Source organism: Gymnoscopelus braueri, assembly GCF_963280865.1.
Source record: "Gymnoscopelus braueri genome assembly, chromosome: 12".
NCBI lineage: Eukaryota > Metazoa > Chordata > Actinopteri > Myctophiformes > Myctophidae > Gymnoscopelus > Gymnoscopelus braueri.
Genome location: NC_137614.1, coordinates 33,678,092 through 33,696,272, shown reverse-complemented (window position 1 = coordinate 33,696,272; position 18,181 = coordinate 33,678,092). Strand labels below are relative to the sequence as shown.

At 40.5% G+C, this 18,181-nt stretch overlaps 1 protein-coding gene across 1 annotated transcript in view; it reads left to right on the top strand.

Annotated features, from left to right (window-relative positions):
• Positions 1-471: 471 nt before the first annotated feature.
• The window catches only part of LOC308096916 (plasma membrane calcium-transporting ATPase 3-like), a gene marked incomplete at its 5' end in the record, with an annotated part of 38,587 nt that continues 20,877 nt past the window's right edge, over positions 472-18,181 (top strand). Inside the window, 6 exons of the mRNA XM_080444434.1 lie at positions 472-691; positions 5,832-6,029; positions 8,295-8,552; positions 9,193-9,318; positions 14,987-15,112; positions 17,018-17,083. Coding sequence (XP_080300560.1) covers positions 472-691; positions 5,832-6,029; positions 8,295-8,552; positions 9,193-9,318; positions 14,987-15,112; positions 17,018-17,083 — 994 coding nt within the window. The remainder of the gene's footprint in view (positions 692-5,831; positions 6,030-8,294; positions 8,553-9,192; positions 9,319-14,986; positions 15,113-17,017; positions 17,084-18,181) is intronic.

Here is an 18,181-nt window from a genome sequence, read left to right as displayed (position 1 = left end):
AGTCAAATATACAGTATTTGGTGAATATACTGAGTTATTTGGACTAAAAATCAAATTATTTTTTAAATATCGAAAGCCATCAAAATAAAGCGTTAAACTTTATTTTACGTTATTTTTTTATCTTTTTTTATTCATGGCTTCTGAGACATACTTTCAAAAACCCAATTGGTTCTATGGTTCTGCTGTAGCCACACCATACATCTGACAAACATATTCACAATCACTGCTAAAGGATACATACTTATCAATACATTCTGAGACAGATATTTTTAACCTATGTCTGCTTACTATGGAGAATCCAAGAAGGGGAAAAAGAGGGAACCAGATCAGGGAGCGTTAGAGCAGATATCAGATAGACAAGCATACCCCACACCCTACTCAGCCCAGCACTGATCAAGGATCAAAACTGCCAGAGGGAAGAACTTATCCTTCAAGCCTAAATACTGTACATACTGCCCTCCCGATACTGCCATGGGAGAACTAGCCAACAGTTCGGTGGACTTCCGCCCCAAGAAGCAGCGAGCTAGTCAGGGAGCCATGGAGGTCGACAACGCTGGAGACTTTGGGGCGACCTTGGCCGACCTGAGGGACCTCATGGAATTGAGGGGTCCCGAAGCACTGCAAAAGATCCAGGAGATGTACACAGACACGGAGGGTCTCTGCCAGAGACTCAAGACCTCCCCAGTTGATGGTGAGTGTTAAGCCTGATTTGTACGTCGGCACACAATGGGGTCGAGTGCCGAAAATAGCAGACTACTTGCTCACAACGCCCTGTGACGTGGCACGTTGCGAGCTTGTAGATATGCTATTTTCAGTGTGCGACACAATCATACAACAGTGTATAAATTAAGTATTGTTTGAGATTTTTGTTTTCTTGTCATAGATTGTGGGGAATTCTATAGTCCATCTCAAATGAGTTTCTTTGCATTGTCACGGGGAAGTGAATAGCTCACAGAAATACACTGCTTAATATGACAAGACAGTCAATTCACGTTGTTTCAATTCACATTGATATTAACTAGAGGATAACCTTAGCTGTCTAATTCTGCAAGTTTTCAGAGAGGTGTGGTAAATTAGATATTACATTTTGTGTCGAATCAGAAGTTAATGTATCCTACAATGGGAAATTGCGCTGTGGGAACGCATCGTCCCTGTGAGTGAGGTATCTGTGTTTGCCATGCCCTCATCACCCTTGAACGCCCCGCCAAGCTTTCATGTTATGTTGCTAAGTTACAAAAGACCCAGTGATCCAGTGGGTGTGAAGCAGAGAGAGAAAGACATCAACCCCCAGACATTAGAGCTCGCCACTGCAAGCACCCAGTACTCAGTGAAGTCCTCTGTATTAATTTAACGGAGAGAATACAAATTTGATCCGTATTTCAAAAACTTTAAAAACAGACATGCACGTGTGTTCCCCCTCCTCCCTGCTAACGTGTTAAGTTCTCCTTTTTTAAATCAGAGCAAAGCCCCTTTGTAGTGAAATCCAGAGTGTTGCTTTCATTCTGAAGTTATAATTTGATTGTGTTGTGGCATTGCTTAATCATATTAAAGTTGGTCTTCAAGGGCGCTCGGGTGGCTCAGTGGTAAAGTACCTGCCCACCACTGCAGGGTCCTAGGCGTTCGAATCTACCGCGGTGCATCCAGCATAGTCGAGCGTCCATACGAATTGGCCCGTGTTCGGTGGAGGGGAGGGTGATATTTGGCACTGTCTACAGTACGGGCTGGGGCACCTGTCAGCAGGGAGTGTTGGGCGGTAGGAGTGGGACGGAGGCTCCATATCCTCCCGGCGGGGGCTCCTCACTGACAGGTGAGCCAGTAGGATACAACACAAAGAAATGTGTTTTTTTGAGTGGTGATTTTCATGAATGTTTGAACAACGCCATTGATTTGAATGGCAGGCGCTGCAATGGCTTGAACGGAATGTTCAAAGCTATTTTCTAAAGTTAACGTGGGTAATCCTGTTGTGTGTTTGCTTGTTTTGAAAAGGTGGGGATTGTTGCATAACTTGTCATGTAAATTGCCCCAAAAACCTCAGGATGTAACATTGCCTGTAATTCTTTGTAAATTGCCCCAAAAACCTCAGGATGTAACATTACCCGTAATTCTTTGTAAATTGCCCCAAAAACCTCAGGATGTAACATTGCCTGTAATTCTTTGTGAATGCAGTCACTGCCATGGCAACTAAAAGGAAGTGAGCCGAGCTTGTCCAGGATGCGTGCATACCATAGAAGTGAAATCGAGCGCCGACGTGCGGCAACATGCTCACATGCATGAGAATATCGATGTGAACTCGTAAATTAAGAGACTTGCCCCTCTGTTGTTATTGGACAAGAAGAGATGGAGGGAACAGAGAGTGATACCGAGGTTGCCAGGAGCAGCAGGTTACGTTTGGCAAGGATAGGACGCTGGGAGTGTGCGACAGTCTGCGTTGGTGCGTGTGAGAGAGCACACGCCCTGCAGGGAGGCAGACACACACTGTCTTTGCCATCTGTGCCGCTCCGCACCCCCATCCACCTCACTCAACTGAGACAGGCCCAGCATCTGTGTCAGTGTTCCTACACTGATATGTCAGTCTCTGAGCTTTCAGGAGTCTACAGAAATCTGTATTCAATACAGCCGCTTTACAACAAGGACTCCTGTCAATCTTGATGAAAATGTTATATGTCCACTAATGGGACTTGGGGTTATCCTCAGAGTCAAATGATTTCAGCGTACAACACTGAGATGTTTTTGTACTCTTTTTCTAGTCATATAGTCAGTGAATTGTTGCATCGTTAAAGTGTCACACTCTACTGAACCTGTGCAGTGAAAGTGAATTTGGTAGAATAGTTTTTCATTGTAGTTATTCTCTTATGACAATTCTTGTGATGAATATTTCATAGACATTTTGTTTTACCATACAGGCTCTAAAGTCATTCAGAAAGAGTGGTGTAAGCGCCTATAAGGTCTAGTCTCTGCACTGTCTCTGCACCATGTGACCAAAACGTGTGAGTTAATTAAATATTGGAAGCTTATTTTTCAGTGTGAATATTTCTCATATTTTCAGTTACTTCTTTATCCTGTACCTGAAGCCAGTTGTGTTGCATGTGCACACCAATAACCTTTGTTTTTATGGTGTCAGTTGACCCAAAAGGTGATGTTTGAAATTGGTCTTGAATTGGTCTCATATATTCTTCACTTAGATTTTGATACTATGGGACATCAAGTTGTCATGTCGTATCCTGCAAATATTCCACTTTAACAAGTTTAAGCAAAACAAAGACACTTGCTGATCAGTGTCACTGAGTATTATGAAATATTCCAGAATCCGTTTTGGAAATCCATTAAATGGTTTAGAATCATTCAGTTCTGTTTCAGATAACATTTAACTTACTTAGTTTATGAAATTTAAAAACTGGATATTGAACAGTTGCTACAGTCAGAGATGATCACATGTCGTGACTAGAAGACATCACATCAAGTTATTTCAGACAGGATTATACCAGTCAGTGTGATTTCACAGTTAATGTCCTACTTCCTCCTCGAAATGAAGGCCATGCATTGAAAGAGGATGCCCTTGGCATCAGTTAAGTTTTCCCTCATTATGTAGAAATTTGCTTTAATATGGAAAGTATGAATTCCCAGTGTTCTTGTCCAACTCCCCTTTTCTAATTTGAGAGCTGAACTGTTTTTCTACTGGACTCTGCTGGTTTCAATCAACCTCGAACCGTAGCCTATAATAGCTATTATTGCTGCTGTAATGCTGCATGTACAATTAAAGTATAATGCAGCATAACAATTAAAGCACATGTGCCTTTAAAGGACGACTTCACCGATCTTCATATAATTGGTCCTCACTGCTACTCATGATAAAATGGTATCATTTCTGTCTGCTTGGTCTGTGTCTCAGAGGAGGGCTGTGGACAGTTCAAAAACCCGCCTACCAGTGACATCATCGATTGGGAATCTATGCTTAAAGAAAATGCAGGCTTTCTAATCCTGGAAAATTAGCATGCTATATTAGAAGCCATTGTTCTCGCGTTGATAAAAATCTACCGGTAATTGAAAAATGTGGAATCTGGTTTGAAAAAAAAAAAATCTGCCTAACGATGACGTCACTGGTAGGCAGGTTTCTGAAGTGTCCACAGCCCTCCTATGAGACACAGACCGAGTAGAATTATTTTAACAATTTTTATCATGAGCATTAGTGAGGAGCAATTATATGAAGATGGGTTGAAAATGGATGAAGTCGTCCTTTAAGGATCGCTAATTCAGAAAAATGCCTGAGCATAGCAACTACTCTATCCAATGTAGATTTCTTTTGCGGGCACTTCAGAGAATAGCAACCGGACAATACCAACCACAATTGACATTTGGTACAAGCATCACAACAGCTACTAATTACAAACTGTTGGAAACTGCTGTGAAACAGTGACAGTCACAAGGTCACAGACACATCAAAGTGATAAAAGGACAAATACAGCCGTAGCTGAAGCAGACCAATCAGGAGAAAGATAAATAAGGTCTTTACCAAAGCCCCCTGGACCGGGAGGGCTGGTTGTAGCAAAAGTTGAAGTGGCGGGTATTTGTGCCCTCTGCAGTAGATCATCAATAGATTATATAGATGGTACTTATACATAGGGGCATATATTTTTTTCTTGCGATTAATTTGCCCCCAAATAGATTTTTTTCAAACTGTTTGTGTCATGAGTATACAGAACGCAAGTATTAAGAGGCGATAAAGAAGTGTAAATTTTATGCGGAACAAGGTAAATCTTTTGAAGCTTCTGCACCACAAATAAAGGCTATAACCAATATAAATGAGTCATCAAGTATATGAATAACTTTAATGTGAAATATTCACCAGCGAGTATATTATCCGTTTATCGTTACTGTTTATTTGCCACACCATCAGTGGGCACCATCAGTGCTTTCTTGGGTTTAAAATCCTCTTAACAGACCTTGTATTGAACTGTACTTCCCTGTGCTTGTCTTTGCAAACTGCTATTAAAGTATTCAATCAATCATAAAAGTATTCAAGTATACAGCTCAGGCCGATACAGGTCCTCGGACAACAACGAATGCCAGTGACAATCTTGATTTATCTTGTTTCATTCAGACACATTAGAGCATGAAGAAGAGCGTTAGCTAAAGGTGAAAATAGCAGATCTACAAGCTCACAATGTGCCGTATTGTGATGCATTGTGAGCTTGTAGGCCGCTATTTTTGGCCCCAATAGAGCACCATGGTCTGACATCGATGCCTCTAGAGGGCGCTATCCCCCTCGGTCATGGTGTTATTTTTTGTATTGGATTCCCCATAGGGGAATCTTAGATCGCGTCATCTGCGTTCCAGAAATAAACAAATCACCCCACCGATTTTACTCATTATGGATATGAAGCATCAACTGACTCATTTATCAATTTTTTTCTCCAAACGCAGACGTTATCAAATGTAACTCAATATCATAAACCAGTGGTTCTCAAACTTTTTCATGTTAAAGCCCCCAAAATGATATGCATTTGGCTGTGGACCCCCCTATCTCAAAAATATTTTGTGCCAGGGATTTTTCAAAAATAGATTAAATGGTTAAAGTGGTTAAAATGATTGTGACGCTACATTAACTTTCGCTGGGGACCCCTGGGGGTCCCTGGACCCCACTTTGAGAACCAATGTCATAAACGACACAGAGTCACATACCTGCAAAATCGCCGGGGTGGTTTGTTTATGTGTAGAACACAGTTCTTATATGACGCGATCTAAGATTCCCCTATGGGAAATCCAATACAAAAAGAATATAAATAATAATTTAGCATAATAACTGTACTCTCTGTTTTTTCTTCTCCAACAAGGCCTCTCCGACAATATTTCCGATCTGGAGAAACGCACGCAAGTGTTTGGACAGAACTTCATCCCACCAAAGAAGCCCAAGTCCTTCCTGGGGCTGGTATGGGAAGCTCTGCAGGACGTCACGCTCATCATCCTGGAGATTGCCGCCATCATCTCCCTCGGTCTCTCCTTCTATCAGCCGCCAGGCGATGAGAGCGAGCGTAAGTCTGTCACATGAACATTTCATCATTAAACACGGTACATATAATAATATCACATAACATCGCAATTAATTTATTTGTTGCATTTATTTGACCAGGTAGTGACTTGGAATCAATTATCTCCTTTTTGAGCAAGACCTGGTCAAAATGGCAGCATTTAAAAGAAAAATGTTAAATATAAAAAAATATTAAGTATGAAAATATATATTAAGACTCATTTGTTTTGAGAGTCAAATGTTTGAATGGTCGTAGACTCAGCTAGGTTCCCAAACTTTTGAGCTCGAGACCCAAAAGAGAACTCGGGACCCTAACTAGTGAAAATAAAAGACCTGCAAGCTGATAATGCATCGCATCGCGACGCATTGTCAGCTTCTGGATCTGCTATTTTCAATTATTGTCTTATTGTTGAGCCAGACAATGGTTGATGAGATGTCTCTCAATTTCTACATGTAGCACAGTAGCACTGCCTGAAGCCCAGAAGCCAGCTTTTTTGTCAATCAATTGTTTTATTTTTATAGTTATTTATTCAACTGTACAGGTAAAACGGAAGTGGGGAAATTGATTATTTTCTACTAATTTTCAGAGCCTCCAAAGTACAGACTGGTAGGCAGAAGCTTTTGAAAACTTTGGAAGATGGGCTTGTTGCCATGACAAGTTACACTTTATTTGTAATTTCATAAACATTTAATTTGGATTCTGTGTGTGTGCTTTACAGGAAAAAGAACACATACAAATTATATGAAATGCATCCATAATATATGAAGTGCAAATTTCCAATGCAAATGGAAGAATGCCTGATATACAACATTAATGCAAACTTGAATGGAAAAATACCCAACGACATCGTGCCCTCTGGTGAAAAGCGAATGAATGTGTTAATGTGAAGTAATGTGTGCGTTTCAAAGGGATGTGTGACACAAAATTGAGACTAGAATAAGAAGTCGTTTTCAACTGAGATCCACTCAGAACTGAGCTTTTGCATCTAGACAAGACATAAATCTATCCCTGAGAAAGTGTCTCATGTGTTTTCATTACTCTGCTTAATGTTGCAGCACAACAGTACTTCCAGTTTACAGGAACGTCTCTGTACTAAGATGGATCGATAATTCTTTCTCGAGTGGAATGCATTTTTAAAGAAATGCTATTAGCCTACTGTACGTTCGATAAAAGAACACATTCCGGTGTTCACTTCATGTCCATGATGATGGCATCTTTTTCAAAAAGTACACTGATACTTCATATGTCAGTGACTAGGTCTGAGACACAATAACTGTATATTCAAAGATATTTAATTATTACTCTGTGGAAAGCATGTACCATTGCATATACTGTAGCACAATACTTCCTTAAAGAGAGACTGGCTTTTCTCACTAGTGGCTTTTCACTGGACAGAGCAAATCCTAACCCTAAACATCAAGTTGTAAATCAATCATATTTACTATGTGACAGTGTCCGTAAAGTGGTAGGCTATGAAAGCAGTTCCAGCTCAAATGAGTTCAAGTAAAAATTTGACAGCTTCGTACACTATCTGCTATTGTTTTTTGAAAAGGGAGTGTTTTTTTGTTTGTTTTTTTCATAACCATAACAACATTAATGGAGTTAAATTTCAAAGCTGCCCAGATTCTAAACCAGTATCGTGTTTGTGAGCTAGCTCATTTCCCCAGGGAAAATGTGAGACTGCCTAACGGTAGAAGAGACTGTTCCGTTTTACAGCCCTCTGCAGACAACTGCAGAGATAATGTAATTTTTCCTTGTCATATAAGTAACTGAAGTCATTGACTGAAACCTAAATCCTATTTTTAGTAGAGAGGGAGCGCCTCTCCCTTCCGCTCCCCGCCCCCAAACAACCCTGCCTATCAGTAAACTGTCTCAAAATGTTGATGGGCCATGATAAACTTCTGGAGACAGCTTCCATCTGCCTTGGCATAGACTGTGTTGTTGAAGTTTGGTGACAAGAAAGCCATAGAACACAGTTTGTGTGCGTGGGCGTGGGCATGTCCGTGCGCGTGCGCGCCAAGTTAGGAAAATACAAATCACCACCAAAAAGGCCTGAAAGTGTCCTGCTTCCATGTACGTTGTATCCTGCAGTTAGATAAAGTTTTGTCTTCATTTCAGGAGTTAGCCTACATCTATCTCCAAATTGCATATTAACTGGCTAAAGAGAAAAGCTAAGAGGTATTTACGTAAAAAAGTTTTTTTTATTTTTTATGTCACAGTCATTTGTGTTAATTTTTGTCCTACCTTCAACCCTCAACCTTGGGCCAGTTTGTGGACAGGTGGAGTCTGGACTTGAGGACGAAGGTGAGGCGGAGGCTGGCTGGATCGAAGGGGCTGCCATTTTGCTATCCGTCATCTGCGTGGTGCTGGTGACGGCCTTCAATGACTGGAGTAAAGAGAAGCAGTTCCGTGGGCTCCAGAACCGTATCGAGCAGGAGCAGCGCTTCGCCGTGGTGCGGAACGGCACAGTCATTCAGATCCCTGTGGCCGACCTGGTGGTGGGCGACGTGGCTCAAGTCAAATATGGTCAGTAAAAAATAAATACTCCAGTTTTATTTATTTACAGTGTGTATTTATATGAGGGCTGGTTGAGCCATGATGAGCACATTAATGAACATTAATACAACCACAAATATCAATGTAAATGTACTAGGGTAGGCAAAAAATATAGATTCATCCCAGAATTGAGCCTCAAAAGCAGATGTAACTATTTTTAAGACTTGCATTAAACATGGGGAGCTTCAACAATGTGTTCTCTAGAAAAGGGGAGTGCTTTAAAGTTAGGTTCTGTAGCTGGGGCATTAAACACATCATGATATTTTGAGAAGAATGTAATGTACTTTACACCAGATGGCCCTGGCAAACGAGAAAGAAAAAAAAGTATGATGACTTGCTCAAAGTCAGCGAATTAGATTTTGGACCAGAACCTTTCATATTTTGTTAACGTTTTGGCCATAGAAAAATCTGGGCAATAGAAAAAAGTAGGATTACGTTTCTTCAGCATGAAAAACATGGGCTTAATGGTTAAACATTGGCTTGATAATTCTCCATGTTTTTTACAGATGCACTTGTCAGATTTGCAAAGTTTCAGTACTACGTCGGTCGTTCCGTTCTGTGCCATATTTGATCCCGCTACAATATTGTGTCTCCTGCCTCCCCCTTCCAGGCGACCTGCTGCCTGCTGATGGAATACTGATCCAGGGAAATGACCTCAAGATCGATGAGAGCTCGTTGACAGGGGAGTCGGACCATGTACGCAAATCTGCGGACAAAGACCCCATGTTGTTGTCTGGTGAGTTGCTGTGGATACCCTAATCATGTTACAGCATGGTACCCCACTGGTGCCACCAGGTCTGTTGTGGCTGGGACAGTATATCAAATATTTTTGGAGTTGTGCACATGGGTTGTGTTCCATTATAGACAATGCGTCAGGGTGTTTGCATATTGATTTGCTGTGTAAATATTGATATCAACTGTCTAAGCCATGGTTCTCAAACTTTTTCATGTCAAGGACCCCCGAAATGATATGTATTTGGCCACGGACCCCCATCTCAATATATGTTGTTCCCGGGACCCCCGGAAGCAAAGATTTGAGTTGCAAATCTTCGCTTTAAAAAAACATATATCCAAAGATTTGCACAAATGATCACAAAAAAAAAAAAAGCAGATCTACAAGCTCACTCGGCCGCACTATGAGCTTTTATATCTGCTATTTTTGAATAGCCAAAGTATAAAATATGGATAAAGGGGTTAAAATGATTGTGACGCTTTATTAACTAATTTAGCTGGGGATCCCCTGGAACCCCCCCAAGGACCCCTGGGGGTCCCCTGACCCCACTTTGAGAACCAATGGTCTAAGCACCTGTTTTGTACATTCTTTTACGATACATACATGCATGCACGCTCATTGCGTGAGCTGTCTCTGTGAATTCTCTGTCTCGTATGCGTGTGCGTCTGCCTGTGCGTGCGCCTTTGCGCGTGCATGCAGGGGCATGAGCACACACAGGCACGTGTGCGTGCACGGAGGTATGGGAAATCTCATTGGCTGTCTTGAGAGAAGCAGTGGGGCTGACAGAGCTAATAGGATTGCGGGTCCTGCTCGGCTTCCTGAGTAGCACCAGGTCACGCATCCATTAGACTCAATCTCAACTTAATCATCCAACGACACAGAACAGGACACAGATACACCTACACAGTAAAATCCTTAGTGTTCATTTAACTCCGAAGAGTGTGCAAATGAAACCAAATGGACCTGTTAGGGTCCATTTTAGTATTTTGTTCAATAAAGGGTCTCCAGATCTCTCTAGCTCTTTGGTGAGCAGAAAATACATTTCAAGTCAGAATACCAATTGTATCCAATCAGGAGAGAATACCCAACACAGATCATTCACCAGCTTCAATTTTATAGTCGTCCAGTTAAAAATGTTCCGTCAATTCCAATTTCCCTTGCTTTCCCTTCCCTGAAAATGTCTGCTCTGTTTATTAAAGAGCTGGAGAGATGGGGAGACCCCTGTTGCTAAACAAACACTCTATATAGCAATTACTATCAGAATAGAGCTATTTAACACTCACATATTAATACTTACACCCCCGTTAAATGAACACTTTGCATACTTTACTTTGTACTTGTCTGTTATCCTGTGCTAACATTTGGTGACCTACAGGTTGAGACACATTGCACCAGAGAGCTGTTTGGAGGATCCTGAGCAGGCTGTGCTCCCTGTGTGTGATGGAGTGCTGTAATTAATGGGAATATAATGGAGGTCTGTTGTGTGGCTCTAATTGGATCTCTGCCCCCAGTGGGAGAAAAACACAGGAAGGTGACCAAAGTATTTATGAGTTCGAACGACGCAGCTGTGCAGTGCAACCGAAGGTTAAGAAGCAACAACAACAAACACAAAACAGAAGCACCCTAGTAGTTCATTCAAACAGTTATGAGCTTAAAACTTAATTGTAACGTCCTGGTTTTCGCATCTGGCCCAAGATCAGTTTGCATGTCATCCATGCTCTCTCTTCTTCCTGTCTCCCTCCACTGTTCTATCTTTAGTAAAGAAGAAACTTCTTTAAAATAATCTTTTCGTGGCCAACTGGTGCCTAAAGCAAAATTGGTTCATACTTGATGCGGCTCCACTTTGAGTGCTGAATGTTAGACCCCGCCCACTCAGTATTAGTCGACATTTACAGGAGCGCCCACAAAACTCCATGGGTGTTGTTATTGTGTCCTTCTGCGTGTCAAATGAACTTAAACATCCACAGTTACATTTTTATACTTTATTACATCAAGAGACAGAAGCCAGTAGGAGAACATGTGTCTGCAGTATGAATTCAAAACATCAAAACATCTTCATGTGTGTGGCACTCTATTACAGGTATGTTAACATTAACATGTTAATGTTCGCTTTATCCTAAGAGTGTTGGATTGTTTCATGAGTGCTATGAATGTAGGATTAATCATTTTAAGTTAAGTGAACTACCTACCTACCATGTAGGCTATAACCTAAACTTTGCAAACTAAGTGACTTTCCTCACAGCATGTTTTACAACACCTCCGGTTATTTCAAATGTACTGTACACCTTTAGTTTTAAACTGTCTTAGTGTAGTTCAAAGAAGGATATAACTATACACACCCCAGTAAAAGAAGCACATACTTCTGCAGCTACAAAACAAAAAAATGCATTATAGTTATTGTACAATGAATGTTTTGTTTTTCTTCTCAAATGTAAGACAGTTCACAAACTACTTTTTGAGTGATCTTGCTAATTATGTGTTTCTATGAGGAATGATACATGCACAGTGCACACAATTAGCATATCAGTATTACTAAAACATATTTTTCCTTTCCTCACAGAGCTATCACTTACTCGTCCAAAAACTGGACATCAGTGAAGTATTTCATTGCATGTCTCCAAAGGCTGGGTTGGGAGTGCATCAGATTTCCATATTGTCTCAGAGGTACCACCATGGGCATCAGGTACAAATTCTGTTCAGGTCTTGTGTACACTTTTCAGATATTTAATAATAACATTCTTATTAATGTGTTTACCTCGCCTGCTTTCCCCCCGAACTCAAAGTACTTCTATTTGCAGATATCTTTGGATGAAATAGGTCAGTGTAATTATAGTATATATTATGTTGTTTATTTCAGATTCTTGCACACAGAGGCGTCACTTTGAAGTGTGACTTTACTGCTCTGTGGCAAAAACATCAGAATTCACATTGGTAATTATTACTGAATGCTTACCCATTTTCAAGCTTACTGTATCTTCATATAATTGGTCCTTACTAATGCTCATTATAAGATGGCACTACTTCTGTCTACTCACTCTGTGTTGTACTCATTGGTGGGTTGTAGACAATTCATGCATTCCATACATTCCATAGGGCTGGACCACACACAAGGACAAATGACATCATCAACTTGCGACGGGTGTTGTCCCCTTTGAGTAAAAGATGAACTATTTCTAAAAGAAATAAAATATTCAAGGTGTTTTTAATTTTTAATTTTAGTTATAGGGGGCAATTATTAAGGCATATAAGACTAATTAGCCAGGGATCCTTTTAAAAGATGTATTGTATCCTAAATAACAGAAGAGGTGTAACAACAGATATCTGATATGTTTCCTGCAGAGATTGTGATCGGTGCCCTGAAGAACCGGTACTCCATTCTGGATGGTCCACTTCCTCTGTGCCTGGCGAAGAGCCTGAGGGATGAGAGACAGAGAGAAGAGACAAGAGGTCATGATTGTACGTGGGGCATTAATGAACATGTCTGGCAGCTTCGTGTAGAACAGTGATTGAATCGTAATGTAAGCATACAATCAATGTGCAATCATTTAATAGGCCGATCATCAGGGCAAAATAAACTGTATTTTTTTAATTTTTTAATTTTTTAACATGCAGTAGTCCAACTTTTGCATTGACTCCAGGTTATGTTTAAGTATATGACTTGTTTTTACACATTCAACAAAGAACACATTCTTGCATTCTTACTGTACCAGCTGTTGATTGTCTGTCCACACAGGTCTCCGTGCTTCTCTGCTGCTGTCCACCATGTGTCACCCTGTCACCCTCCCCCTGCTGCCCAACATGCCATGCCCGATGTGCCAATCTGCTCTCAGAGCGGTGCTGTCACCTGGCCTGGTCTCCTTTGCTATGTTATGGTTTACATATTCTGTGTTGCACTACGTTTTCAGCACATATGTTTTACTATTGGTAACACTTTATTTAAGTTGCATGCATTTCATGGTAGGTGACACTGTAACCAGATGATGTATTGTAAACTAACAAATAACTAACAATTTTTGGTAATAATTGCCTCGCCTCAGTGGTCACTTGTTTAAACATGCTGAGACTGTACAATTTTGAATCTAAATAAATGAGTTACATTTTATTTGTTGCAATTTTTAGATGAACCATCATAGTTACAGTAGGAACGGCTGCTGATATGAAGCAATGGCTTTATGGTTCGGGGCTTTTCTATTCCTCTCTTTCCTTATGGGTGTTTTCAGTGTAAATAGTTGTCTCTGCAACAAGGGCAGTCATTTTAACACACACCTTATTCCACTGGCAGGTTTTGCTGGATCACTTCACCTTGTTGAACCCCATCATAACACAAGCCTCGCCTCTAATTTAAAAAGAATAGCAGCCCCATAGGAATATGATTCAGCAAGAGCTAGGCTTAATAACATTCATAGTGTTCTGGACATGGATATGAGTTACACCAAGTACACAGTTAAATGTGTAACATTTTGTGAATGTTTTTCTTTTTCAATGCTATTATTAAGCTAAATCAGTACCAGCCAGGATTATACCACCCACTGTACTGTACGGCAACCACAGCTACAATGAGGCTTTATGGTTTCACATTAAAAAAAAAGAAAAGAAAAGATACATTTTTATTTTACTTTTATTCTTTTCTTTTTTCTTTTTCCTTTTTTACTCAAATTAAGGATTGTGCTATGTGGAGGGGGCTTGCTGTACAGTGTACATTGAATAAAACTGAAAATATATTATTTCAAACATGTTGTAGTTTATTTCAATTGCTGTTGTAGTATACATGGTTTGGAATTGGCTGTACTTTCTTTAGGTTTATATTGGTTTAGATAAGTTTAGTCTAATCTATACTTTGTTGCACGACTGTGTTAATGTGTCTTCTTTTAACACGTTTTTCAGCAGATGTTTGTTGAAAATCTATTATTTTTGTAGAGCGACAGGATGCTACAATTAATTTTAAATTAGGTTTAAAATGAAGAAACGAACATTTCCTGTTTAGATTTTCTGTTGCAAGTCTACTCTTTCATTTATCTGAAGCATTCTTTACACTTCATAGCATCCTTTAAAAACACTATTATGTGAATGCATGCAGGCATGAAAAAAAAATGCCTGACCTGAATTTCATGAATGCCTTTTCAGACTCCAATTGAAATGCTCACAAATGGGTTGAGAAAAAGCAAAGGTGTTTTCTGAAAGTCAATGAATACATCTTTATTCTAATCAATCTGTATGGTAGAGTATGTTAATGCTTTTAGCATACAGTATCAGCAGTGGTCGGAGGTGGTCTCCTTACTCTTTCATTGAGACATTATAGACCCTGGTGCTATAGGACAAGTTACTGCCTTAAGCTCATAACGCCAATTCAATTTCACCCCTGGCCAAGCAGGGATTCCCTCTTGGAAAAGCGGGAGATGTTTGGTCTCCCTCGATTGAGACACAGGTACGAATTTTGGGTGCAACAGTTGCAATTACCTCTCTCCATCGCGAGAGGACTTAAAACTTAAGCTGGGCTTATTTTTATTTTATTAAAACATGACAAGGCTGTGGTATTTTGTACTTGGGATGCTCACCATAGAGTTCTTTACAGTATTCCTTTCCATATTAACTTTTTTTGTTTGTGTGTGTGTGTGTGTGTGTGTGTGTGTGTGTGTGTGTGTGTGTGTGTGTGTGTGTGTGTACGCATTAGGAACTCATGTGATGGAAGGCTCAGGGAAGATGCTTGTAACTGCAGTTGGGGTCAACTCGCAAACTGGGATCATCTTCACACTGCTGGGGGCCGGAGAGGCAGAGGAGGAGAAGAAAGACAAGAAAGGTAGTGTGTCGTCCCTATTGCCTAGTTTATACTCCATTGTACGACTGTGTCACTAAGTTGAGGATGAGAAGATTGGTTGTAAATCTCTTCTTGTTGGCAAGTGAACCTTTGTACAATGGAGTATAAATGAAAAGTTTAGACTTAAGACAACATTCAGCCATGAGATATCACAGTACACTCCACATCACAACACCTCTGTGTCATAAGGTTCCATGAGTAATGCCTAATTTATACTTCATCGCACAATGGTGTTTTGCGCGTCGAAAATAATAAATCTACAAGCTCACAATGTGTCGCATCCACAAGCTTGTAGCTCTCCTATTTTCGACGCACAACACCATCGTACGGTGAAGTATAAATCGGGTTTAACATCTATGAGCGATTACGCCGCTGTATTGCTTCCGAGCATCTGTTTAGCTGAAAAAAGTACTTTCCACAACAAAAACAGAAGCAACTGGACAATGGCCACCTTGAGCTGACAGATGTTAACAACACAAACATTTTTAGCATGACAAAATTATTAAAATGATTTTGGACCTGACAAAATTATTTAAATGATTATTTCATAATCGTCTCATTTCTTTTGCGATGTAGCAAGAGGCGAGAGGGTCTGTCTGTCTTGTATTATTTTTTGTTTTTGGGGAAAAGCAAATTTTCATAATGTAACACTGTGTGGAGCCTCCGTGTGATATTAGATGGAAGCAAAATATGTTTTTGGGGAATGATTCCATTGCGATGGTAATGCGAAATGTGTGTGTATATGCCGATGAAATAGTTGTGCTGAATGAGTACAATAGCAATGAGTCATGAAATGTGATGTGCTGCTGTTACGTTTTCCAGTAATAAAAATGCCCTGGGGCATTACCAAGCCCTAATGTACATTAAGAATTACAGACAGAGAGACAGAGAGAGAGAGAGAGAGAAAGAGAGAGAGAGAGAGAGAGAGAGAGGGCACGAATGAAGACTTGCTGTAACATCAACCGTCTCCTCCCGTCTCTCTCCTCTGGGTCTTGCTGCCTTTGATGTGAAGAGGGGGCAGAGTGCTGGCTGTTTAATAATTCTATCCTGTAAAAGCATTGCAGTCTGCAGGGCAATCAATAATTGAATGGAGAGGAGAAAGAATGAGATGGTTGGTGCCGGGGTTACGTGCGTTGCAGAGGAGGGAGGGAGGCTCGGGGGCTGCACTCCAGAGGAAAGCTTTTTACGTACCTAGGGCTGTCGCGATCATGAACATTTACTTGACGATTAATTGTCGTAAAAAATAATTGCGATTGACGATTTAATTGTGTTTTTTGGCATTGAACGTTGGAACATAATTATGAATAAAATTTCTGTTTGCCTGTTAGGCTTCGTAAACAGAAATTGCGCAGGGCAGATATGACAAATAACTGAAATATATAAAGGAATGATTGATATATTTAATAATTTTATCCTCAGTCCAGACTAAAGCTTTTGCGTACCGCATGGGTAGCCTCGCGTAGCCAGACTATATTACTGCGTGGATATGAGTCTGGTGCTTCTATGACTCTCGACGCAATTGGTTAGACCTACAAACCAACTACCAATTACAGTCTCCCATATTTGAATACTGGGCCCTGATTGGTCACCCCCGTCTTCTGGAGCAGGAAATGGATTCTCTATGGAGCGGTGCCAAATCTCAGAGTGCATTTTTTTTTTGCACTGGCAGATTCGTCTGGTCCCAGGCTACCGCATGGGTGCCACCACGTTTCTCTTCTCATTCATTCATTTATTTTTGGATTCTCCGTTCCGTTGTTGTTGATTTGTTATTTTCATTTTGCTTTTGTGTTGCTCACTCTTCTGGATGTCTTGTGTTTTAATGTCTTTTTTTTGTTGCATTTCTCACTGCGCCATCTGAAACACCCAAACACCTTCTACACCTGTCAGAGGGCAATAGTAGCTCACCCACGCAGCCACTCCCAGCAGTTGAAGCGAAACCAAGCATCACAAATGGTAGGTGTCTCCCCCCTTACGGGTGACTAAAGGATGGTGACGTGGGTCAGTTTGACAGCTGCCCCCTCTTGCTTTTGGTATTAACAACAAAAAAAGAAAGAAAAAAAAGGTTTGCTCTGTTTTCAAAAGACAACTACAACCCTTATAAGTTGCACTTACATTCTGACTAATATTCCTTGTTAAAAGGAAGAAAGAAGATCACATTAAGCATAGACATCTGTAGCCTGAAAAATAAAGTTTATAAAACAGAGTCAGATCTGATTAACCTAGCCTAGCCCTGTCTTACACCTGGTGCAAAGCGGTGCAAAGCGTCATTGTTAGTTTACAACGGTCTACAAAATCCTTTTCACGCCCGGCGCCCACATTGTGTAAGTACCAACTTGTGCCCCTCTGTGCACCCATGGGTGTGTTGGTCTTAAAAAGATGGTAAGGTCTGGCAAACTGATACCATCTTACGTGTAGGTGGAGTGAGAAAAGTCAGAAAGCAATTGCACTTTAGACAGTTCAGACATCGTCTATACTATAGTCTTGCGCAGCCCTCAGCGCAGTATTTCTCCTCTATTTAAAGAGCGCATTAGATAATAAATTGACCTATATAGGCGAGTTCGCAATGCGTGCACACTGCTTGGCTTGCAATTAACAACACAATACTCATCACTCATGTTCAACATGGGACTCAGCATTGAGGTTAAAATAATAATAATAATAATAATGATATGGGCCATTGCATCGTGCTGCAAGTGCCTGGTGGCTCCAGTCAATTTGCCATGGTTGGAGGCACAGAAACGAAAGATAAACCATTTTTAAGCCACTCGATTTAGCTTTTATTTATCATTAATCCTATTCATAAGATTATGACTAATAAGAGATAATGAGAGAAAGAACAGTTTATTCAATAATTAGCCTACATTTATTGCTGATACAAATATGTTCAAAGACCTCCCATCTTGTAATGCCATGAACCCATCATACGCTACACTTATAGTTTTTCTTTGTGCAACATACATTAACAGGTCATCAGTATCCATTTTGTCATGGAGAGTGCAGCATCCCTGTCATACCTTAATAGGTGGTTTAAATAAAGGACCTAACTAAGAG